The 23,284-nt window shown below is 50.1% G+C and overlaps 5 protein-coding genes across 5 annotated transcripts; 3 read left to right on the forward strand and 2 right to left on the reverse strand.

Annotated features, from left to right (window-relative positions):
• The first annotated feature begins 3,871 nt into the window (after positions 1-3,871).
• K441DRAFT_653646 (DAO-domain-containing protein) lies at positions 3,872-6,935 on the forward strand. The gene is made up of 5 exons (XM_067647562.1): positions 3,872-3,998; positions 4,061-4,684; positions 4,738-4,997; positions 5,046-6,362; positions 6,432-6,935. Exons 2-5 carry the CDS (start codon positions 4,164-4,166, stop codon positions 6,518-6,520), a joined length of 2,187 nt encoding a protein of 728 aa, XP_067508664.1. The 5' UTR covers positions 3,872-3,998; positions 4,061-4,163; the 3' UTR covers positions 6,521-6,935.
• Positions 6,936-7,097: 162 nt separating this feature from the next.
• Positions 7,098-13,039, forward strand: K441DRAFT_684595 (DUF647-domain-containing protein; the record flags this gene model as incomplete). The annotated part of the gene is made up of 4 exons (XM_067651797.1): positions 7,098-7,295; positions 7,605-7,668; positions 7,845-8,182; positions 11,705-13,039. 4 exons carry the CDS (start codon positions 7,098-7,100, stop codon positions 13,037-13,039), a joined length of 1,935 nt encoding a protein of 644 aa, XP_067508665.1.
• A 1,272-nt stretch (positions 13,040-14,311) lies between these two features.
• Positions 14,312-15,834, reverse strand: K441DRAFT_693306 (uncharacterized protein; the record flags this gene model as incomplete). Its single annotated transcript, XM_067652642.1, has 3 exons — positions 14,312-15,339; positions 15,587-15,643; positions 15,694-15,834. 3 exons carry the CDS (start codon positions 15,832-15,834, stop codon positions 14,467-14,469), a joined length of 1,071 nt encoding a protein of 356 aa, XP_067508666.1. The 3' UTR covers positions 14,312-14,466.
• Positions 15,835-16,192: 358 nt separating this feature from the next.
• On the forward strand, positions 16,193-19,334 carry K441DRAFT_674090 (uncharacterized protein; the record flags this gene model as incomplete). The annotated part of the gene is made up of 5 exons (XM_067650711.1): positions 16,193-16,419; positions 16,526-16,637; positions 16,699-17,060; positions 17,102-18,623; positions 18,726-19,334. The coding sequence occupies 5 exons, from the start codon at positions 16,193-16,195 to the stop codon at positions 19,332-19,334; spliced, it is 2,832 nt and encodes a 943-aa protein (XP_067508667.1).
• Positions 19,335-19,870: 536 nt separating this feature from the next.
• On the reverse strand, positions 19,871-23,274 carry K441DRAFT_603444 (uncharacterized protein). The gene is made up of 5 exons (XM_067645304.1): positions 22,336-23,274; positions 21,304-22,257; positions 20,925-21,242; positions 20,680-20,870; positions 19,871-20,520 (listed from the first exon to the last, which is right to left on the reverse strand). The coding sequence occupies exons 1-5, from the start codon at positions 23,150-23,152 to the stop codon at positions 20,182-20,184; spliced, it is 2,619 nt and encodes an 872-aa protein (XP_067508668.1). The 5' UTR covers positions 23,153-23,274; the 3' UTR covers positions 19,871-20,181.
• Positions 23,275-23,284: the final 10 nt, after the last annotated feature.

The raw sequence follows: 23,284 nt of genomic DNA on the forward strand, positions 1-23,284 counted from the left end.
TACACAATTTTTGACAGGCTGTACCTTTACGACTCTGGTTTTTATTACGATTACGAAAATGGGGTTTTAACTTTTTAGGACCAAAAGAAGCCGATACCTTTGTCGAGCGATGCCTCTCCTGAAATCCTTGGGGCATAGATCTCACAATGTCCCTTGGAATTGGCCGGGTTGCTTCATTTCTAGCCTCGCCATTGATTTATTAGACGATTAGTAGATCCTTTTCCCTGTAAGAGAAGGGCCCCCTTTGTGACTATGAGTTCCGTTAAGTCGTTCATGACTGGACCATCTTCTAGCTCAAAATTATCGTTACATACAGGGCAGAACAAAAGTTTATACAGATGGCCAGTATGTTTGTGGTATCTGCTGTGAAGGGCCACTGTTGCATTTGGATTTGCACTGAACCAACGAGAAAGGACTTTGCTGTTCGCTAGGTCAAACCTAAAGCTACCGAATGCCCAGGCTAGGGAGCATTCCTACATACTCGGTTCATCCTCTAGGTACAAATTCCTAGTCCTTTTATAAACCTCATTCGGGTTGGCACCATTCGTTAATAGTAATTCGGTCAGATTAGGATCTGCCTGATCACTTCCAAACCGATAACTGCGTACGTGGTCTTGTCAGCCGGAACTTGAGGCTAAATATTGTCCTAATTGGCGTTGCCAGTGGGACCGGTTCTTCTGGTGCCTAGTTAGCGGCCAACAGGTCTGCTAGAACGTGGAGGTGCTGGGGAATGACCGCGCAGCTGAGCAGTGGTCGACCCTGCTTGTATTTGAGCTCATAATTAGCGTGGTCAAACCTATCTTTGATATAGAGGGTCAGATTTCCTTGCACGGCTAGCACCATAAAGTCGGTGTGTCACTCATAATTCCTTCTAGGTTCCTGTGACTCCCAGACGAACCAGTGGTAGCTCTTCTTCCGCAAACGGACATCTTGACTGCCTTCTGAGTACTCTTGGCTTGTATTTTTATGCTGATGCCACAGCTCCCACGCCGTCTAATCAAGACTATCCAGGAGTTCGGTGTGCGAAAGACCCGTAGTGCTTTCTGCTTGTGCCGCGTAGTATATAGCATCCTTAATAGGAACAAATATATTGACGACGTGGGCCAGTCGGCGAGATTTCCCCCAATGTTTCAACTGGGAAAGACATGCGCTCAGGAGCTGAATGTGGGTTGCAGACCAGTTAGCAGGAGAATATTCCACTTCTCTGGCCGTGCTATGAATTCCTTAATAGTTTTATGCAAGTAATTTAACCCTTCCCAATACTGGACGGCCATGCTTGGTAATAGCGCCTTCGAATTGTGTGGTTTCTACCGCTAGAAGACCAGCGCACCTGCTCAGAAGCTGGCCCTATAGTTTGGTGTGTGGGTACGCCTCAGAGGTATCACGAAATGCCAACAATGGCCGGCTTGATAGGCATAGCTTGATGTTCGGTGATCCCACCGCTCACCAAGACGCGCTGAGGAGATAGCGTGAGCTCCAAAATCCGCAGATTGACCGGGCTCGGAAGAAGTAAAGAGGTGAGGGGCTGATGCCTGGGCAACAGAGGCTTCAGGCCTAGCAGTCTGCTTACCTTGCGCCACTTCTTTAGCTGCCTGTCGAGCAAAAGCAATAATATAACCGGAAATGTGTTAATATCCAGTGTCTCTTGCGTCATCAAATTTACACATATCCATGTGATTTGCAAGAGTGGTACTAGTCTTGACATTAAATCCATAGGTCGAGGCCGAGTGCTCTTGGACGATCTGATTTGGAGTTAATATGGTTCAGATCAGTGTACATGGATGCTTACAAGCCCACCAGCAGTTGGTAACTTCTTAGAGACGCATGCGAGCAGCATCTCATTGCCAATTCCTGCCAAGGATCGCCTGTCGTTCCAGGATTTCCGATTCCCGCTCTAGAAGCTTGATGAGCTTATCGTTCGGATGTTGTGGGGCAAGTTTGGCCACGTCTGCAACCAATTACCCAAGCACTGTCTTAGAGCTCCTCGGTGTGGATTTCCTAAGAAAACCTCAATTTTGAAATCAGTCTAGCGTGTTCACGAAAGAAACGTACAGGATAGTCACTTAATGCACCTTAGTGCAGACGTGTATAGGTCCTGGTACTGGATCTTGTTTATTGTTATGGTATTTCGAAGAGCGGATCAATGCCTGGCACGGTATTAGTAGGCACTAATGACAACCACTGTATCGCATGCGTTGTTGAAAAGGCATCCACTCGAAGAGCCATTGATTTAGTTCCCTCCAACTTATATGAGATTTGTACGAGCTTCTGAAGTGCTTTAGAACTAGATATGAAAAGAGTCTTCTAAGAGTTTCTGGGTATCTAAAGTCATTACGAGGGCATAGCCAGAGTATCAAAAATTGAGTAGATACCTCGGCAGCTTAAGGAATTGACTACTTTTCCTTGAAAAACCCTAAGCCGTCCCATTTATACACTCACCTCTTTCATTACCAGACCACCTAGGCCATGTCCGACGAGGATAATTGGCCAGGTCGCCTAGCTATATGAACTTTGCGGAAATATACGTGCTCCGGGGGATCTCTACCTCTGCATCTGTATGCTTTAACCACGAAATACCGTTCAAGAGATTCTCGACGTGACTAAAACTGCTAGTTTGGCTAGTGGCCTTCGCGGCTTTCAGCACATTCGAGTCATATCCCCAGGTGAATATCCGAGCGTTGCTAATATCATCCTTCAAGAAGTCGCGAGGATAGCATACCTATTCTAGATTGGAAGATGACTGTGTTAGCCAGGCTCTGTCCCATGGAGATAGAGGCGACCACGCGAAGGGCTGTTTGCTCAGCCCTTGCCACGTCATAAAGGTTTAAACATGTATGTGAAACATCTCAAAATCAAACTTATAGACGATGCCGATAGTTTTCTTGAGCATCTGAAGCTACTTTTGAGGGCAGAAATAAGACACAAAAAATTGAGTGGACGCCTCAGCGGCACATGGGATAGAGGGTATAAGGAGACGTGATAAAAGACTTTCTCTCAAGAGTGCGGACTTACCCTTTGACCAAGTTTCAAAGGCATCTCTACAAGGCCCATGGACGAACCAGATGCTTCAAGTTGTCAATATATCTGAATCGTTCTCAATGACTAACACTCACAGCAACATTGCCTCCGTTTCTAGCCTATAGTTTAATCGGCCTAAAGGGGGCTATCGATAAAAAAAACGAGAGAAATATGGGGCTTTCAAATGGCCTTGGAACGTAAAAATCGAGATAGAGGTTCAAGGAGGCTGAAGCAGGAAGAAGGCAAAAGTAATCTTGGACAGATTTAGCTTCGGCCTCAGCCTGAGTCTAGCCTCCTACATAATAATAACCAATCGTGACCGACAAAAATATGCGGGATCGAGATGCTTGTGGTAGTATCGTGAGGCAGCTATGTCTTGTGGATGTTATTGGGGAGGAAAATATTTGGGTTTTACGACTCATCCTCGTTTTCGAGGAGCTGGGAAATCCACGCAATTTGGAGTATTGAAAGACAAAGTTATCAGACTCCGATTCAATTACATGACGGAGTATCATCAAGGCGTTCAGACTTTTAGTCCTTTTTTAAGCGATCTTCCGTGACGAAAGATTGATCGACAACAGCGGCCCAAACCTTTTGAGGTCCTGGTGGCCATCAATTAAACTAAGACGTAAGCGGTAACCTAATCGATATTTATACAAAATGCAATCTCTTTAGGCGTAGCTCAACAGTGGTAATTGATATATTGTAGCGTAAAGCATCTTGGCCAAGCCTCTCAAAAGGTTGAAATCAAACCGAAAACGGGGCGTGGGGTACTGTCATCAAAGGAAACACTTCGGGCGAGACTTTTAATCGGGCCGAAGCTTTCCTCGGCGCGAACCCATCGAACGTCATACCCGCCTGAAGTCCAACTCCCAACTCTCGGGTTACCCCATCGGAGCCTTTCCTTGCACAATTGACACCCGGAAAATTTTGCTTCGGGCTCTCTATACATTAGAATGCCATTTTAATATCCTGAAGAGGTAAAACTGTTACTGTAGTCGTTTTTCCGGATGGATTGAAGCTAACGGAAAGCATGTGAAAGGCATATCAAGCCTCAGTCTCGAATAGCTTTAACCTCGTGCGCTTTGACAGCGACGCCTATTCTAATAACCACGCTCTTTGCTTGCCTCTTTTACCTTCATACAATGGCGACTCGTCGCTCGATCCAGATCCTAAGGCCGCTCCTCTATGCCACGGGTGCCGGCTTGGTTGGCGGTGGAGTTCTGTACGCGAATTATCGACCAAGAGACATTCCTGGATCGGAGGCTGCGGCAGTTCCACCACCCACGTACGGCGAAGGTGGCATCTTTCGACCTCCAAGATTTCCAGTGGTGAAGTCGCGAGAGGGGCAGATTGCGGACTTGAAGCGCAGCAGCGGTACAATAGCGGGTAGTGTCGAAAAAGTAAAGAACAATCTTGGGAATTGGTTTGGGAGTGGTACAACGTCAGCACAAGATACTGGTGAGGAGGAGCCGTATGACCTTCTGATTATCGGTGGAGGTGCTACAGGTTCAGGCATTGCTCTTGATGCAGCTACTAGAGGCCTAAAAGTTGCACTTGTTGAGAGGGATGATTTTAGCAGTGGGACCAGCAGTAAGAGCACAAAGCTGGTACATGGCGGTGTAAGATATCTTGAAAAGGCGTTTTGGAACCTCGACTATAACCAGTAAGATCCTTTCCACAAGATATCACCGAGTCACTACTAAGAGGTTAATATAGGTACAAGCTTGTTGTAGAAGCTCTTCATGAAAGACGATACTTTCTGGATACGGCCCCTCATCTGTCGTCATGGCTTCCAATCATGATTCCGATTGATAAATGGTGGAAAGCGCCATACTTTTGGGCTGGCACCAAAATGTATGATTTCCTGGCCGGTTCGGAGAACATTGAAAGCTCGTACTTTCTCACAAAGAGCAAGGCTTTGGATGCATTTCCGATGCTTAAGAAGACTGGCCTAGTTGGAGCCCTCGTCTACTATGGTATGGATTGTAACCATGACACCTGAGCTTGGAAACTGATTATATTAGATGGTGCGCACAACGATTCCCGAATGAATGTATCTCTGGCAATGACTGCAGCTCTATACGGGGCTACAGTTGTTAACCATCTAGAAGTTACAGCCTTGGAAAAGGATGCTTCTGGAAGGCTCAATGGTGCCCGTGCGAAGGATTGTATCACGGAGCTGAATGGAAAAAAGGCCGAAGGATTCACTATTAAGGCCAAAGGAATAATTAACGCTACAGGCCCTTTCACAGACTCAATTCGAAAGCTGGATGACCCGAGCGTCGAGGAGATTGTTGCGCCCAGCTCTGGTGTTCATGTTATCTTGCCTGGTTACTACAGTCCTGCAAATATGGGGCTGATTGACCCATCTACTTCTGATGGTCGAGTCATCTTCTTTCTCCCTTGGCAAGGCAACACTATCGCCGGTACTACCGACACCCCGACTAGCATCTCGCAGAACCCTGTAGCTGGCGAAAACGAAATTGAATGGATCTTGAAAGAGATCCGACGATATCTTCAACCGGAAATTAATGTTCGCCGCGGTGATGTGCTTGCTACTTGGTCTGGAATTCGTCCCTTGGTCCGTGATCCCAAGGCTAAGAAAACGGAGGGTCTTGTGCGAAACCACTTGGTTACAACATCGCCATCTGGACTCATCACTTGCTCTGGTGGGAAATGGACAACATACCGTCAAATGGCCGAAGAAACTGTTGACGAAGCTATTGAAGAATTCGACCTCCAGCCCAAGTCTCTAACGAATCCACCTCGCGTGAGTGGGACAGCTGTGGACGATGAAGCACCTTTGGATGGAACCTGTCAGACGCATCGCGTTCGTTTGATTGGTGCACACGGATTCTCTAAGACTTTGTTCATCAATCTCATCCAGCACTATGGCGTTGAGACTGAGGTTGCTAAATATCTGACAGCCGCTTACGGAGACCGAGCCTGGACTGTCGTTGCACTATCCGCTCCCACCGAGCAGCGCTTCCCGGTTCGGGGCAAGCGTATCTCACCTCTGTACCCTTTTATCGATGGTGAAGTCCGGTATTGTGTAAAACATGAATATGCACAGACGGCGACCGACGTTATTGCACGACGGATGCGACTGGCGTTCCTCAATGCGCAGGCGGCGCTTGAAGCTCTACCTGCCGTGATCGATTTAATGGGCGATGAGCTGAACTGGGATGCGAAGCGTAAGGATAGAGAATGGAAGGATACCCTTGCATATTTGGGTAGTATGGGTTTGCCGAAGGGTAAATTGACTCTGACACGCAAGGACGTTGAGAGTGGCAGGGTCGGGAAGTATGCGGATGAAGAGTACCAGCTTTATGCTCGACATGGTAAGCCCCCCACGTCACTCTTTAGGTAGAGTAGTGTTATCAATAATGGGTTGCTCACGTATGAACTAGACAAACCAGATGAGACTCTTGCGTCAGACTCAAAGTATCCCCAGGGACACAGTCCTGTTATAGGCACGGAGTCCGCCGCTAATAAATAGAGTGGGAGTAATTATCTTCCTTTGTATATACCAAGCCTTACTCATTTGCTCCCCTGTAATGCGTTGGGAACATTTGTGTGCTGAGCAATCCGTTCAATGACGGTGGCATATCTTATGTTGTATCATATCACTGTGCTCTCTAATCTATATGTCTGTGTGCCTGCTGTTCGACAGAGCGTTGGCCAAACCAGTGCCACTTTATGTATAAATCCTCCTGAACAGTACTCTTCAATAGTGTTGTTCACTAGTCTCAATCAATTGATTGCATTAGGGGATAGGGCGACGTTTTGGTTGCGTGAGATTTGTCTAATGAAGACGTGTTTCAACATCTTTGATTATCATTTTAGTTTTTTTTTAGCTCTAGAATAATAGGGAACAGGTTATATGGTCTACCGCCACAAAAGATCGAGGCATGCGGCTAATATCAGGGTTGAGACACTTTGTGATCGAACTAGCTCGGGTTAGGCTTGCAAAATCGGCATTATAGTTGGTTCAATATTACGCATGAACAAGGGATCGACCTTTTTTATCCAGGCGGTTACTAGCTCGCATTTTCATGACTTGACTTCCGCCCGTGATGGTGCGACATGGTGATCCTGAAACACGAGCCAAGCGATCTTCCACTCCATCTCAACCCTTCACCATCCATATGAACGGCGCGGACACCAGGAAGATGGAAATTACTGAATATGACGAATCGGCCAATCTCACGACGACATACATCGAATCCCGTGTATCACAGCAACGGGCAGGAGGAAGCCGAGTGGACGTCATTGTGGGTCACCGCTGTCGGACTTTCGTTAAGCAACGGAGAAGCTAACAATAGGCCACGTCTAGCTTCCTGAACGCACCAAAAGCTATTGGCAACAGCTGCTCGATGTTTTCCTGCCTGCTGGATACCCGCAAAGCGTGACTGAAGACTACCTGGAGTGCGTCGTCTTCCCAGGGAATTGAAGCGCACGTTCAGCGCCTTCCGATATTTCTGCATGTGCTAACGGTTCCTGCTTATTGACCATTAGATACCAGATCTATGTCGCTACTCCGCTTCGTGGGCGAATTAATTCTTGAGCTAACGTTTGCATAGGACTCCTTACAAGCATTTTCTAGCTCGATTGCTGGCCTCCTCTCGTCGCGTGCTGTGCTAGAAGGTGTGTTCCAATTCATCTACATTTTATTCTTTGCTTTCAGTCAGCCGTTCACTAGACTTAAACGACAGCGTTCAGATTAAACAGCAGGGTTAGAGTTGTGAGGAATAGTATTTCATTGACAGTGCCTTTCGTCCACCGTTATCCAATCCACGTCACTGACATGGAGGGTGATATAGGTGTTGGCGTCGGGGATGCATCAGCGTCACCAACAGCAGCACTTCTCTTGTCCATCCTGCAAGAGTCAATGGGCAGAATAGCAACCATCTTATTTGCTCACAAACTAGGGACATCCCTGGAACCCGAGTGCAAAATGTATCGACTTGCAGCCGATGTGTTCAATGATACGGCAATAATTCTCGATTGTCTATCTCCGATATTCCCAAAAGCTCTCAGAGTGCTAATCCTCAGTTGCTCAAGCATGCTCCGTGCTCTTTGCGGGGTAGCTGCAGGGAGTTCCAAGGCCAGTCTCAGTGCTCACTTTGCTCGATGGGGTAATTTGGGAGAGTTGAATGCAGTAAGTATTTAGTCGACAGATCAGTATGTCGTGACGTCTCACTCGGCAGGTCCTTGCACGTGCAGATACACACGCAGATAGGATCCTAGCTCACCGATTTGCAGAAAGATTCCAGCCAGGAAACAGTCATATCACTCATGGGGATGCTGGTGAGTCCGATCGATCTGCTTCGTCATCTCAGCTGACCAGGCTGATTGATGAACAATTAGGTCGGAAGCGTCGTGGTATCTTGGGTGTCGTCGCCATTTGCAACGTGGTCAACGCTTATGCTGCTGCTTTCAATCCATCTTGCGACAAATTATGCTGCCGTCCGAGCTGTAAGCATGCGTTCACTTAACCGACAGCGGGCAAATATAGTACTCTCCCACATGATTCAGCATGAGAAGGCCCTTGACCCGATCGAAGTGTCAAAGAGGGAGAGAATTTTTGAAAGAGATGGAGTTTTACGATGGACAGATGGACAAGTGGTAGGTTACGGTAGGATAGGCGTGAAGTTGCAGACCCTACTCGAGCATCTAGCCCCAAGCCACGAAAAGACTAGATCGGTCCGCCTTGAAGCCGTGGAGTTGTCCCAACTGATGAAGCTCTACAAGGACGAATCGTACATTCTTTGGTTTGACGTCAGCACGTCTGAGGCTTTCATCGTCTTGAAGCAAGGGAGTACGCCGAACACCCAGCTCAAAGCCTGGGCACAGGCTCTTCTGGTTGCTTGGCGGGCCAAAAAGGCGACCAGGCAGCCGTTGGCTTCGCGTGAATCGGGTGCCGAATCACCGTCTGCGGATACGCTCTCCGAGCTGCATCTAACACTAAGGCAGATATGTGAGACTTTTGAAGAATATGCAGAAAGGCTTAGGACAGCGGGCTGGGATTTGGATATTGCAGCGCTCGAGACCAGGTCCGGAACACGAACAGTCATCAAAATACCCAATTTGGGTCACCGAAGTGAAGGGGCAGTGCAAGAACCTGGTTTGAATCATTGACTTCACATGTTTTCCTATTTCACGATAATTACTCGGAGTATGTTCGGCATTACAATTCTCTTCATCGTGATGGTTTCAAGGGCCCGGTTTGGAATCATGCAGACGTAATCCGTAGAAAGCGAAGGCGTGCCGGGCTTTGAAGATTTAAAGTTTCTAAGGGCTTGATGACAAGTCTTTGTTGGAGTGGCAAAGACTATTTCGAGCAGGCCATGATGAGATGAGATGAGAAGGATCAGTGTAGGATGATATTGAAAAAGTGTTATGTACGATACTAAACCGTTGGATTTCTGCCGCCACAGGAAAAAGGACTGAGTGGCGTGTCTTTATTAAGGTGTTGAGATCTGCACGCAGCCTAAGCTTACCGCCACGGGAGAATCGCCGCATAACAGAAGAACGTGGCGGAGGCGAAAGGGCGATCCTTGGACGCCTGGCAAATATTTAGTTGGGATCATGGGATAGGCTTGAAGGCCGCTTAGAGTCGGCGGTCGGGGCAGGAAGAATGGTGAGCGAGCAGGCTGTTCGGCAGCTCGCGACGGCGGAATGGGAGGTTGAAGACTTATTCACCATCACGCAATTTAGCACCAAGCCATGCAGAAGCTCAGCAATAGCCATGCATACGATGTAATGTGATCACCGTCTGCACTGCCGGATTTGCCCGGTCTCGCTGCCAGTGCCTTTGGCCATGCCTTTGGTCGTGTTGTGGCTTGCTGCGGGATAAAAAGGGTAGGCTTCTAGAAGGTCGCGCAGGCTTCCATGCAGGTGAGACACAGGGGGGACTTGTCAACCAGCCCAGCAGCAGCACCTGGGGAGAGATCGGCGCGGCGCCAGATGCTGACGTTTCACCGATATGCCCCATCCTCGGCAGCATGGAAAAGAGGAAGGTCGCAGCCTGTTGTGCTGCTGGTGCTGCTGGTGCCCGCGAGTGGAACCAGACCTGCTCATAGTGACAGACAGCGAGCAGAGTTGCAATATGAGGGCTGCGAGCTCAGGCCTGAGGGCGATGGCTCAGACATGGCATGTCACTCTCCTGTTTGGATACGGGAACAAAGAGCACACGAGAGCCGTGCGCGGCGTAGAATCAATGGAAGCAGCGTAGAATGCCGCCCCCAGTGATGGGTAAGACTAGAAAAGTGCATTACGCCGGCACGGCCTATCAGGGGCAGGCAGCTTTGTCGGCCTAGCGTCACAAATGCGAGTGGGGTTATCTCGTCGCTGCCCTTGTACGCTGTATGGCATCATACCATCGCCGTTCAAATTGCATTGTTATATTGTCTGAACAAGGGCAACCAAACTATGGGTATCGCGCGGTTTGGCTGGCCACAAGCATTGCTGGATGAATGAAAAGAGAGCCGTTCGCGGCCGTGGGCGCTCGTGATGCGTGAGATCGGCTCCCGGAGCGACACCAGCGATCCAGGGATGAGTTGCTCTTACGAAAGCCAATGCCGCCAACGCTGCCGACGCCGCCAAACGCCGTCGGTTTTTGTAGCGTGACAGCGACTCCTCGTAATCCTGGCGCTCCTAGAGGCCCTTGGGCAAGAAAGCAGCCAGAGGAGCGCGCCCTGCGACCATGCTCTTGCCCATTAGTGGCAAAGACAAGTGTCGCAGGCGGCCTATCACGCCCGCCCACTCGCTGGCGTTGGCCTGCTTCCAGCAATCAGGAACGCTGGGCGGTGCAGCGACGCCGTTTCAGCAGGGAGTTGGTGTCGAATCTTCTTTGGGGCGTGGGCTTGGCGCTTCGTAGTGCTTCTTTGTGCGTTCTAGCGCTTCGATTAGCGGTAAAAGCAGCGGCGTGTCGCAACGGTATCCCGGCCGCTGATTGGCGTGGAAGCACGGTAGAAGCAGCGGCCGACTTAGGGCAGAGGCCTGAGCAAAAGACCGCCCCATACCAGCCCATACCAGCCCATACTAGCTCATAGGCCAAACCAAGCACATCTCCGCTCTCTGACATACCTTCCACGCCTTCCATTCCATTGCCAGAGTGGGACCTGAGATTGCTGACCCACACAACCTCATTCCTCAAAACCATCTGTTCACCCCCGTCTCGGCCTCTTGATTGTCTCGACTACGCCCTCGTGTCTTCTTCTTCCCCTGCCCAAGCCCGCCGTCTCCTCGACGCAGCAGCCTATCCAGTGCTCACTAATCACCTCGTTCGCCCTGACTCAGGTTCGCCTCTCTTCGTCGGCTCCTGCACCCTCCACCCGTTCGTAGCGGAGTCTTATAGACTCTGCGAAAGCTGGCCTTGTTCTGCATTGGCGAGGATTCATCCTCTCAGACCCGCACACGGATACCTGCCTGCGTCGACGCTCGCAAACAATTGATCGCTCCTGCAGTAACTCGGTTTGAGAAGCCGCAGCAGAACGAAGCAAACAGCGACACCTCGCACGCAATCTGTGCTCAGCAGCTTCCTGCCGTGTAAAAGCCATCGTCCCCGGCCACCACAACGACTTCCTCACATGTTACGATAATAAAGTCTATCCACTTACCGCATTTACTCCCGACGCCTCAGGTTCCCCCGAACCTGAATCCGCTCACCTCCATCAAGCTGGCGCAACGACACCGCCGTCCGCGGCCCGCTCAATTCTGTTCTTGCCCTGGATTCGACGAAAGGAACAGGACTAGTGCAGGAAGAGGGTACAAGCAACTGTTCAAAACCGTAATGAGCAGTAAGAAAGCCCAACCGCCCGCGTTATCAATACGAACCTCGTCAACAGAGTCGTCTCCTCGCTGCTCGTCTGCCTACGAGGAGTCTGAAGCTGACGACGAAGGGAACATGACCATGGCAGAATATATACCTACAAGGCCGTTAACCGTAGCGATACCCAAAGGTTACGTCTCGGGACCATACTGCCCGCGACGACCCAATCTCTCCGAAATACTTGCCAACACCGCGCCTCCACCATGGACACTCCCTGCCTTCATGGCTTACCTCTCACAAAACCACTGCTTAGAAACGTTAGAATTCACGATGGATGCCTCACGGTATCGAAAACACTACTCAAAATGGGCGAATCGCTCTCCAGGCTCGCCAGTATCACCACTCAGCGACGAATGTACATATGTAAAGATGCTCTGGCAGCGGTTACTTGATGCCTACATCGCCCCCAATGGCCCCCGGGAAGTAAACCTACCAAGCGATGTCCGAGATACGCTACTCTCCCTTTCCAATCCATACGTTCCTCCACATCCTTCAACTTTAGATCCGGCAGTGTCGAAAATTTACGAATTGATGGAAGAATCCGTCCTGGTACCATTCCTCAATAGCATATGCCCACAAACCGCCCACCCCGACTCTAGTTGCGATAACAATGACGAAGGCTTGATTCGCTCACAAACCCGTTCTTATGATGATCGTGCCATGTATGGTCGATTTACTGCCTCACCTCAGAGCATGTCGGCATCAGTCCCAGGTCCTTACTACAGGGCTTCGGCACCTTCGTCTCTCACATCTAACTTTACGCAAACTCGTTCCTTCGCCCACACACGCTTCGCCTCAGGTTCAGCAGCCGCTTCATCGTCTCCCTTCGCACGCATGACACCAGGGAGCTACGGCAGCGGAAGCGACGTGCTCACCGACGACTCTGGAAGCGCGAGTAGCCCGAGCGCGATAGATGATCTGATGACACCACCTACCACACCACCGATTAGTGAGTACAATTATGGTAACTGCTACGAGGCAAATAACGCCAACGGTGCCAATGGCAATGCAAATGGAGGGACTCCTAGCCCGCGATCAAGCCGTAGCGAGCACGGAATGGGCATCGCTGGCGCGACGAAAGACGGCTGGAAGCGGGTTAGCAGTAAACTGTGGCCAAAAAAGAGGAGCCGAGGCGCACTGAGGGAGGAGGAACAGGGTGCAGTAGAAGGTGGCCTTTTTTAACATTCGGTCCCCTTCACTGCGCTCTAGCACCACCCTATCTCTGCTTCACCACCACCAGTTGATCCATCTGACGACTGAACACGATACCGTCACGTCACTCGACATGACATCTGTCCTTTCGACCATCGATCGAGACAACGATTGCGCTGTGCTATAATATCGCGGTGGTCCGGACCAATTCGTCTTTTTTGCCGAAACCGGACCCAAAAGGAACGATAGCTTACGATTCAAAGTATCTTGCATGCATGCGTGGGGTATAGGGGGCATATTGCACGGCGTCTGTTTCCCATGATTTTTACTCTCGAATTCTACTATTTTTTCAACAACCTCTCATCCTTTCTGCTCTCTTTCCTTCTCGCCTCGTCCTGGCGAGGAAGGAGTCTGGCATGGCGTCAAAGGGGGTGCGAAAGCTGTATTTTGCCTTCCCATGCGGCGAGTTCGGCGTGATAATTGTGGGTTTGGGGAACAGTGGGGCGGGCGGTGTTACGGCGAGCAAACGGGATCGGGGGGTGGGCTGATTTTTGGGAGGTGTTTCGGGGTTGATGATAAATTTTTTTTTTTGCGTTGCGGTGTGAGGAAAAAAATCGACTAGGGCGGGAACCGAGGCATTTGGAGTTAATTACTTGATTTTTTTTCGGGAGTTTATGGGTTTTTTTTAAGCAGATGAATGGTGTAGATTGGTTTGCATCGGATCGGAACGGAATGGGTCCAGCTAGGGCTATGTTTGATGCTGAGAAAGCGATCGAATTGATTTTAACTGAATCGAATACAATGGGACTGGGTGAAAGGCAGCATACACTACTATACATAATGATATTATGATGAGCGCTTGATTTTGGATTCCTTTTCCCCTATTGGGACGATGTGAGAATTACGATTAGTGATTGGTGTGAAATTATCACAATGGGAGTGGGTACGATGAGCCTTTCATTGGGGCTTTACTAAGTTGGACTTGATGCCTTCTTGAAGATCTTTTAAAAGCTTATTACAGGTACGAGTTTCGTGACAATAGGGCAACAAACTACCCTCCACGCTCTCTTTCGCCTTACTGACTTTTAAGCTTCTATCTGTACTAATATCTGGAGATTCTAGATTTAATGTTCTCTAGATTTAAAACTTAAGGATTTTAAATTTCACGAATCCCTCAATTCCTATTTTTTAGGGTTCTTGGCATTGAACTGCAATGTCAACGACCCTAGTCAGTTCAAGGTTCTGCGTTAGGTCCGATGAGGTCTTCTAAAGGCTTCCAAGCTATTGACTGGAAGGAAACAGACCAGTTGACCTTTTGGTATTGCGGATATGCTGCTATATGGCATGTCCATTCTCAGGGGTCGCTGCATGCCTTTCTGAACACCCAAGCACATACGACAATTTCTACCTCCTATATTCGGGAGAGCGAAAGAATCTCTCAGGTAGATTGCAGTCGACTAATAGTTCAATGACATCAAGTAGCCACACAACTCGAATCCCACACGCCGAAGAAACACAGTCGCTCCAGCCATAAATAATAAAAAAATCAGAGAAACGTGTTCCCAGCCAGCGGACTCATCCACCACCCCTTCCTCGCCGCCCTCATCTCTGCATACAGCGCCGGATTGATCCCCCTTCTTCCTGCACCGCGTGGTCTCCGCGTCCGTCACCCCGCTGATGTCGTCCTCGCTGGCCCGCCACTCCCTGCTGCCGCTGCTGCCGCTGCTGCCGCTGCTGCCGCCCCGCGAACTACCATCTGTCTGCGTGTGCTCGGGCCTGCTGTCGGATCCGGGGGCAGCCAGGTCAGGCGTCGAGCAGGCGTGCTCGGAGAACTGGCCCAGCGAGACGCGGCGCGAGATTCTCGAGGTGTGAGGGCTGCAGGAGCGGCTCTTTGTGCGGGGCCTTGAAGAGGCGGAGGAGCGAGTTGCGGCGCTGGGTGCGGGAGGGTGTGGAGGTGGGCGAGGAGGCCGTGGGGTCGGGGCTGGGTGTGAGGGCTCGGAGGGCGTGTGGGATGGGTTGGTGGGCGGGGGGGCTAGGTGGGTGCTTTCGTAACTTGAGTGGGGTGGTTCGCTGTCGTCATTGTCTGAAGTGATTGTGTTGACGGATTGGATTGTCTCAAGGAACCCCGATGGCGCAGGTGTGGTGGAGGGTGCGAATTGGTCGATGGGGGAAGCTGGGGCTTGGGGGCGTATTTCGGGTCGGATAGGAGAAATTCCAGCTGTGGTGAGATTGGGATGCTGGTTGGACCTAGGATAGCCGCAGAGGGCTTCGGCGAGATATGGGTGGAGGGAGTGAGGGATTGAGGGATTTTGATAGTCGCCGTCCTCAAACTAATGGCGTGATATTGGAAGAAGTGTGGGATCCCAGGAACTGTCCTCTAGGACAACTCGGCGGCGAATTGGTGGAGGCACTGCATCGTCTTCTGGATCAATCGGAAGGGTCTCTGCTGTGATCTCAATTGAGTAGTACAGATGTTGGAGGTTGTTTGCAGGTGCCCTTGGACCCTCGCCATGACGACGAGAGGGACTTCTGGACTACAGGTCACTGGACTACGGCGCTATATTTTGCGCTACATACCTGCATATGGGCTGACATTACAATGTTTGAGTGTGGGAGGACGATAGACATGGCTTGCTAGCATCGTTGAGTGTGGGACAGCAGGAAGTTCTAAGTAAGTTCCCGACCTTTGCGATGACGGTTGGGATGGCGATGGCGTTGTACGTGTAACCCTGAGCGGTAGACATGCTAGGCGTAGATGGGTGGAGTTGTATCCGTGGAAGGGCGTTCGCTCGACACGACGGTTTGGTTGGAATTTGTCGGTGCATGTTGAGAACCTCGGGTCTCTGCTTTGGGGCGGCCGTTCACGTGCTTTACGCATTATGTTCTGTGCAGTGCAACGCTGTCGTTCTCGTGTTTAGGAATTGGTTTAGCCGGTTCATGCGGCTTCATGCCGACTCGGGGTTCTGGAAAAAGTTCATTCAGGGGATTGTAAATAGCGTTTGGGCTTGCATCGATAAGGTAAAGCAAGACAGGGGGCCCTCTCCTGAAGGGCTGAAGATTCGCTTCGTCGCTCCGTTGTTCCTGCATAACCGCAACGATATACCGCCATGCCACCATGACCTCAAAGAGCTCCCAAGAAGAACACCGCCTCCGCCCACGCCCACCCACGCCTTGAACACAACCATGAGCAACGACCCTCCCAAGCCTATGCCCGATGAGGATGTCGTCGCTCTGGCCAAGGAAGCTATTGAGGCCTCGCGCGAAGACCTGAAGCGACGCTCTGTAGCTGATACGCCTGGATCCGGGAAGGATTTGCAGCAGCAGCCCGGCATCACCATAGATCTGGGCCACAAAAATATCGTGCGCCTACCCGAGGAAGTCATCGACGTTATTAGGGTTGAGATCGAGAGGTGAGAAATCTTTCCAAACGCTTTCGCCTTCTATATTCCCCCTTCAAATGGCGCTACTCAGCGCATGTGATGATGATGCGAAAACAGCTTTCTAACCGACTCTTAGACTCGCCTTGTCCCATAACAATCTTTCCACCTTACCTCTTCGACTGCCAGAATGCCATCGTCTACGTTATCTCAACGTCCGCTACAATTCTATGCGAGAAATTCCACCCCCCGTTCGTCCGCTCCCACCCGCGTATATAAACGAGATAATATTGGATTGCTGACGTAATTTAGATCCTTCAAATGACCTCACTTGAAATTCTTGATGTTAGCAAAAATAAAATTCGAGTAATACCCGACGAGATCGCAAATTTGACTTCCCTGAAAGTCTTGGCTATACAAAAGAATAAGATTGAAAAGCTGCCGATTTGTCTTGGGGATATAAGTAGTTTACAGGTACTGAAGCTCGACGGCAATCCAATCTTATTTCCGCCACCAGAAGTCTGCGTTATCAAGGACAACACCCCGTCTCCATCCAATGAGAACGAGAAAGATGCTGTTATTGCAACGCAAGTCAAGAAATATATGCGATCATTTTTGACTAGAGAGAAGCTTCGGATAGAGTCAGAAGAGGACGAAAGGTCTATTTGTGCAGTGTAAATAAGATAGTATTCTCACGTGCTAACTCTTGCTACAGCGAAAGCAATGTGGCTACACCCCGTCCATCAAAGCGGGTATCAAGTGGACGATTTCCAGTTAGACCAAGCATTAGTAACTTGGATATATTTGGAGACGCTAAACCTGACTCTCCCGGAATTCCTCCACCTATTCCCACAAGGTCACACTACCGCGTCCAGTCTCAACAAAATAGCAATGCTGCGCGAAGGCCCGTCATACCCCCCTTGACAATTGGAAGCAGTAATGAACGTAACAGAAGTCAAAGCGAGGGTGCTGGGTCGGCTACTATACGGGCGAAGCGTATGGGGATTTACACACGCAAAACTGCTGACCTCAGCGCAGTCGATGAGCTCAGGCGAAACAGCCACTTTCGAGGCTTCAGCCAAGGATATGTCCTGTCTGGGGGTAGCCCCGGTAATGGAACATCAGGACCAGCAGCTGTGGGCGGCATTGGGGATAACGGAACCCAGAGAACAATAGCTAACCGACCACTTTCAGACTTGCTGGAACACAAACGAAGATCGCGAGCCCCGGATGTTGTGGTCGAAGCTGCCAAGAGTTTCCTATACGCAATGTCCCAGCTGCATGACACCGTGCTGAATATGCTGCGTGCTATCAAGAGAGACAGACTAAAAGAAGGAATACGGAAGAAAGAGGACCTTCCTCGTCGGTTCGCTATCGCCTACCTGCAGATTAGGAATCTGGGCGAACTCTTACACAAATTCGATACTCTTGCAGAGGAGGACGAAGAGGAAGCACAAAAGCTGTCCGACTCAATTCATCAAGCTTGTCTAAGATCATTGAGTCACTTCATGTTTATCAATTTGTCAATAGCCGAGAACGCGCGAGAAATCGCTCGAGATGGCGACCCGCGCTTCGTTAGATCCTTTTTGCTCTTACAACAGGGCAGTCTCATTGAGTTGAGAAATGCTTGCTCCGTGCTAGGCGTGGACTTCAAGGATGCTGCTAGACCAGCTCGAAAAATTCAGGANCATGACCGCTCCGGATCGACAGCTCAGATGCCTCGACCTCTAGTAGTACGCCGATTCCAACCACCTCCTCAACAGCGTCTAGCGCCACCTTACCAAATGCCACCGCCCGTCTCGTTGAACAGTAATGAAAGCAGTCGGACGAATACCTTGACGAGCATCAGCGCAGCTACCCCACGATCTGGAGAGTCTTTTGCTACATTGGCTTCGTCAGCAGTTTCTCGAACCAGTGCAATGCAGAGCACCTTTGATGACCCTGATGAAGAGGCACAGTTTGAGCGTATTTACATCAAACTTAGAACAGCGTGTGACTATTCTATGGAGAATATTCCTCACATACAACGACATTTAAGAAAGGCATACGAGCTGGAGAAACGGGAATTTGACTCTGAGGACCCAAAAATGAAGGTTCTCGCGAATCTGATTGAGAAGGGCGACTTCGTCTACAGCATGGCCTGGGCTCTGACGAAACGGCTATCTCAGATCAAACTCAAAGACCCTATTGCTAGGAGCCAACATGACTTCTGGCAACAGTGTACAACGTATATAAAGGTTGGTTAAGTATTTTTTAAACAAGTTCTCGCCCACCTCTTATCTATAACTCCCATCCACAACTCTCATCCTAAACCAAATACAATGCTTACAAATATCTAGGCCTGGGGTGACCTTGCAACCGCCACAACAGGCGAAGCCCGACAAATAGGACTTCTAAACGAAGATCTCAAGCTACTCATGAAGCCACTCCACCGCGCCGTCAAAGATGCCAGCCTCGTCATCAACGCCTCTTCCTGGTCGCACCTCGCCCTCGCCGCCAACACCACCGGCGGCGGCGGCGGCGGCAGCGGCGGCACGACGACCGCCAGCGGCGCAATGGGCCCGCCATCCCTCCCCTCCCTCACCTCCAAAACCCAACCCCCGAAATTCTTCACCAACAAATCCCTAGCTGCAAACAGCGGCGGCGGCGGCGAGCCCCCCTTCCCCGGCCCCATCAACACGGCTCTCACGCCCTCGGTTTCCTCCTTCGCATCCCAGTACTCAGCGCAGAGCTCCGCGGGACCCAGCGCCAGCGCCCTGGGCTACATCACCCCGGTGCCCGCGACGCCGCTCAGCGCCGCGCTCGGGGCCGCGGCGCAGGCTACGGTGCCTAATACGCCGAATCAGGTTCCCCCGGGCCCTGGTGGGCAGCATACGGGCCCGTTTGCGGGGAACGTGTTTGAGCGCGCGGATAGGCTGTTGCAACAGGTGCCGCAGAGGAGGATCTGAGGGGTGGGTACCGGGGCGGGGATTGGAGGTTGGAAATTGTATTGGGGAGGGGACGTGGGAAGTTGGGGGATGGTTGCTGGGATGGATCGGGTAGTTGGGCGGTTGGTGGATGGATGGCGGGGGTTGGATAGATGGGATGGATGGATGAGTGGGTGGGTTGGGGGAACTACCGCGCTGGTGTTGCTTCGGGCTGGGCATAGCGAGGCGTTTGAGTGGCGTTTTTCATATTTGTTTCTGGGTCTTTTTTCTGGCTGGGTAAGGTGGGCTGAGCGACTGTGGACATCTGTGGCGTTTGAGTATATTACTACTTTTGGAATGTGTATTTAGCAGGCTTGTTTTGTGGGGAGGGGTGGGTCATCATGTCTGGGACGTTTGGCGAAGGATGGAAGGGATTAGGGAGTTAATATGTAATTACCAGCTAACAGATTTCTTGAGGTTGTATGGACTGAAGTCTGTGGCGTTCGATGAGAGGTTGATGCTGTGCTTTTATAAATGCATTTCACATGGTGTTGAGTATTGCGAAGTAATGGTGTAATGTCCTCACTGATGGGTAGGCTCTACTTAATGGGATACTATATAAGGTCGAGAACCCCAATTCCCATTGCAATTTGAGGTGCTAATATTTTGCAGATTTCACGTTCAAATACTAGACAGTAGAACAAAAGAGCACGTAATACCAAATACAGCTATCCTAAATCTAAACGACCTTATTTCAAAGCCCGGAATCCCAGTTCCAAAACTACAACATAGAACCAATTCGGAGACCGACCAGATCCATACCAATCCCACAATAGCATATACAAAAGGGTACCCACCTTAGCTTCCCCGGCCCCCTAGCAGCATTTTCTTACCACCTAACATTCGCACCAATCGCTTTCCCCTTAAACCAAATCTTCTGGTTCCATCTCCCAATTCGCACGCTAACTTCGGCCGTCGCGCTCAGCTTCAGCTGGCCGCCCAGCGCCTCTCTGATAGCATCGTAGCCGACGCTGCCCAGGCTCCAGTCTACGGGAAAGCGCGGGGTATCCGATACGCCCGGTGGAACGGCGAAGGGGAGTTCGTACAAGATTATGCCGGCCGGGTTACCTTCATGATAAGCGGTGGCATTGAGGTAGGTTATGTAGAGTGTTGTGGTGGTTAGGGGGGATGAGAGAGTGAAGACTGCGGTGCTAGTTAGGAGGTGCATCTAGTGGTAGAGTCGTTAGTTTAGGTGGATGGAAGTACAATAACTTGAATGGCTGGGATTAGAGAATGAGGGATATTGGGTTTGGTGGTCAGAGTACTGACCGTCAGGTGTGATGATTGTAAATCTAGGGGGAACGTAAGTAATGAGAAAAGTCAGTACCGTGGTTTCTTTGATAAAATGCGGTCCATCGTTTTCATCGTCCCCGTCGCCATCCCCATCATCAGGATTCTTTGGGGATCGAAGTTTGGGTGTTGGAAGATCGATTTCCAGGCCGGAAAGAGCCAATCCTAGGGCTGGTTGGGAGGGGATAGTGCCGTTGTGGGTTGCGATTCTTAGAGTGGTGTTGTAACCTTACTAGTATTAGCAAACAGAACATTTCACGATGAATGTAGTTATGCCCATACCAGAAATGTATTGGGAAAGCAATTCCCTGCCAACAGCACGACCCTTCTTGCCGCTATACGTAAAGGGGTCATAGACTGCCTTAATAAGGACATTTGTGTTGTTTCCAGGGACAACTGCAACATTAGTCGCGGTTGCCTGTCCAAGAATCGTGCCATTCACAAGAATATTGATATTGAAGTACGGGACCGTCGCAGAGTACTTGGTTGGATTCGTGAAGTTCACTTGAGCTTGTAATGTGAGGGAGGTGGTATCAGTGTCAAGTATCTTAAGATTCCCAAGTTTAGGAGACAGGGAGCCGAAGCCTCTACCTCCAATTGCTACACCGAAACGATGAATTAGCAATAGAGCTGTGGGTGCGGTGCGATCAAGGTCACGAACGTTTGACAGGGACCACTCCCTCCGCTGGAATCTGTCGCACGGCAAATTTCCCCATTGGTGTGTCCATCTCGACGTCTACGTCTGCTTTTACTGCCAAGAAGATTGGCTTTCCACCAAAAATGAGCGCCTGAACAACTTCCGTGAACAAATCATCATCTGTGATTTCCAGCGGCGCTTCCTTGATGATGGACTCCACCAATAATTCCACACCTTCGTCATCATGAGCACCGATTCTTGTTGAGTTGGCTTTCTGCCATTTATCAAGATGAAGCCTTCCAAGCTTCTCCTTGTGGTAAAATACGTCCGCACTAGCGCGGACTCGATCCACTTTAAGAGGGAAGTTCATCTGGTCTGGCAGTCCCACTAATACTTTGGCTACAGCAGATATCTTTGGTTGGGCTTCAGGTGTACCGGGTTCGGCTAGAGATTCTGGAAGATGGAAATGTACATCAGCCAGGGAAAAGTTTTTGATAAGGCGCCCGAAACTCCGCCCCGCGAATGGAACCGGAACAGTGATATTGGTGAGTAGGTTTCGAGTCCATTGAGGCGTCTTTAGGTCCGGGAACTTGCAGCAGTTGATGTATATCGTGGTATCCTGACCATGAATATAATTTCCTAAGAATGTGTCGAGAGGTGATTTGACCGAATTCGGACACGCTGCTGTAAGTGACTCAGGTAGATGACGGACGGTTCCAGTGACATTGACTTGAAGATCAGTCTTCGGCTCAACACGTAAAGGTCCGATTTCTGCTTCCCCTACTTTAATATACGGGTCCGTAGGCATACAGTTGTCCACCAACACATCAACACCAAGTGGAGGTACAGTGAGGTCGACAAGATAGTCGTTGGTCACAATTATGGTAACATCAGCTCCCATGCCTTTTTGCCCACCATGTGCCTCCCGAATATTTAATCGAGTGATGTTGTGCTTAGGGAACGAAGGAAGATTATTTCCTGTGGAGGAGGGACTATTAGCGCATAGGTTCTGATCAGCAATAGGGCCGTCGACCCTAGATATAGAATATTGTTTACCTTCAAATACAAGAGATTCTTCAATAGTCTGGTCACCCAGACGGAAAATACCAGACTTCAACGGAACTGTCGCCTTGCCCTTCACCCTAATTTGACCCAATCGCCCATCCAACCAGTCATTGGCAAGATTGCGGATGCCATTAAAGGACCTAGGCTCGAGATCCGTAAAGAACGAGATGTGGGTGATATGTCCATTCCGGATATTGACTTTGACTCCAGGCACTCTTGCGGTACCCAACAACACATTCCCGTACTCCGGCAAGTATACATCGACATCTGTCGGACCGCTCTCGACTTCTTTTGCAATCCAAGTTCCAAACTTTCCAAAATCACGCACAGACTTCTTCTTAACACGGGAAGCGTCCATTTTGAAGTCTCCCTCTACCCGCACCCTGACACCTGTCTGGGTCAGAGAATCGAGGGAGAGCTTTGTTGCCTTGAAGTCCACGGCCTGCGTGGCGTACTCTTCGACCGCAGCAGGGGCAAAGAATCCAAGCAGCATAATGATTATAACGGCTAGGCAGAGTATTATTAGAGCCACAATACTCGGCCATCGTCTCCCTTTGCTAGCATCCCTGGGGCTGGATGAGATTCCTAACGAACGTAACAACGATGTTGCGGCCTGAGAATGAGTGTCCGAGTGCTCCGCATCTTCATCACCGCTCTGACTATCGTCCCTTGCTAACAGTGGCGTCTCTTCCGCGGTCCGGCTAGAAGGTATTGACTTTGCTGATCGTGTTGACCTCGTTGATTTCTGGGAGGCTGGGCGTGAGCTGGGCGTTCTCGTGGAACCCCACGTTCCGTTAGGCGTATCCATTGTGGCAAAGAAATGCGATAAACTCGAAGGGAAAAGGTTCTAAAACATCATCAAGAAGTAAGGAAATGCGTGATGAGCGACTGTTTAGTACAAGAGAGGAAGATGAAGGTCTTGGGAGTGTGAAACCAAGTG

The sequence above is a fragment of the Cenococcum geophilum genome (genome assembly GCF_001692895.1).
Source record: "Cenococcum geophilum 1.58 unplaced genomic scaffold K441scaffold_5, whole genome shotgun sequence".
Classification (NCBI taxonomy): domain Eukaryota; kingdom Fungi; phylum Ascomycota; class Dothideomycetes; order Gloniales; family Gloniaceae; genus Cenococcum; species Cenococcum geophilum.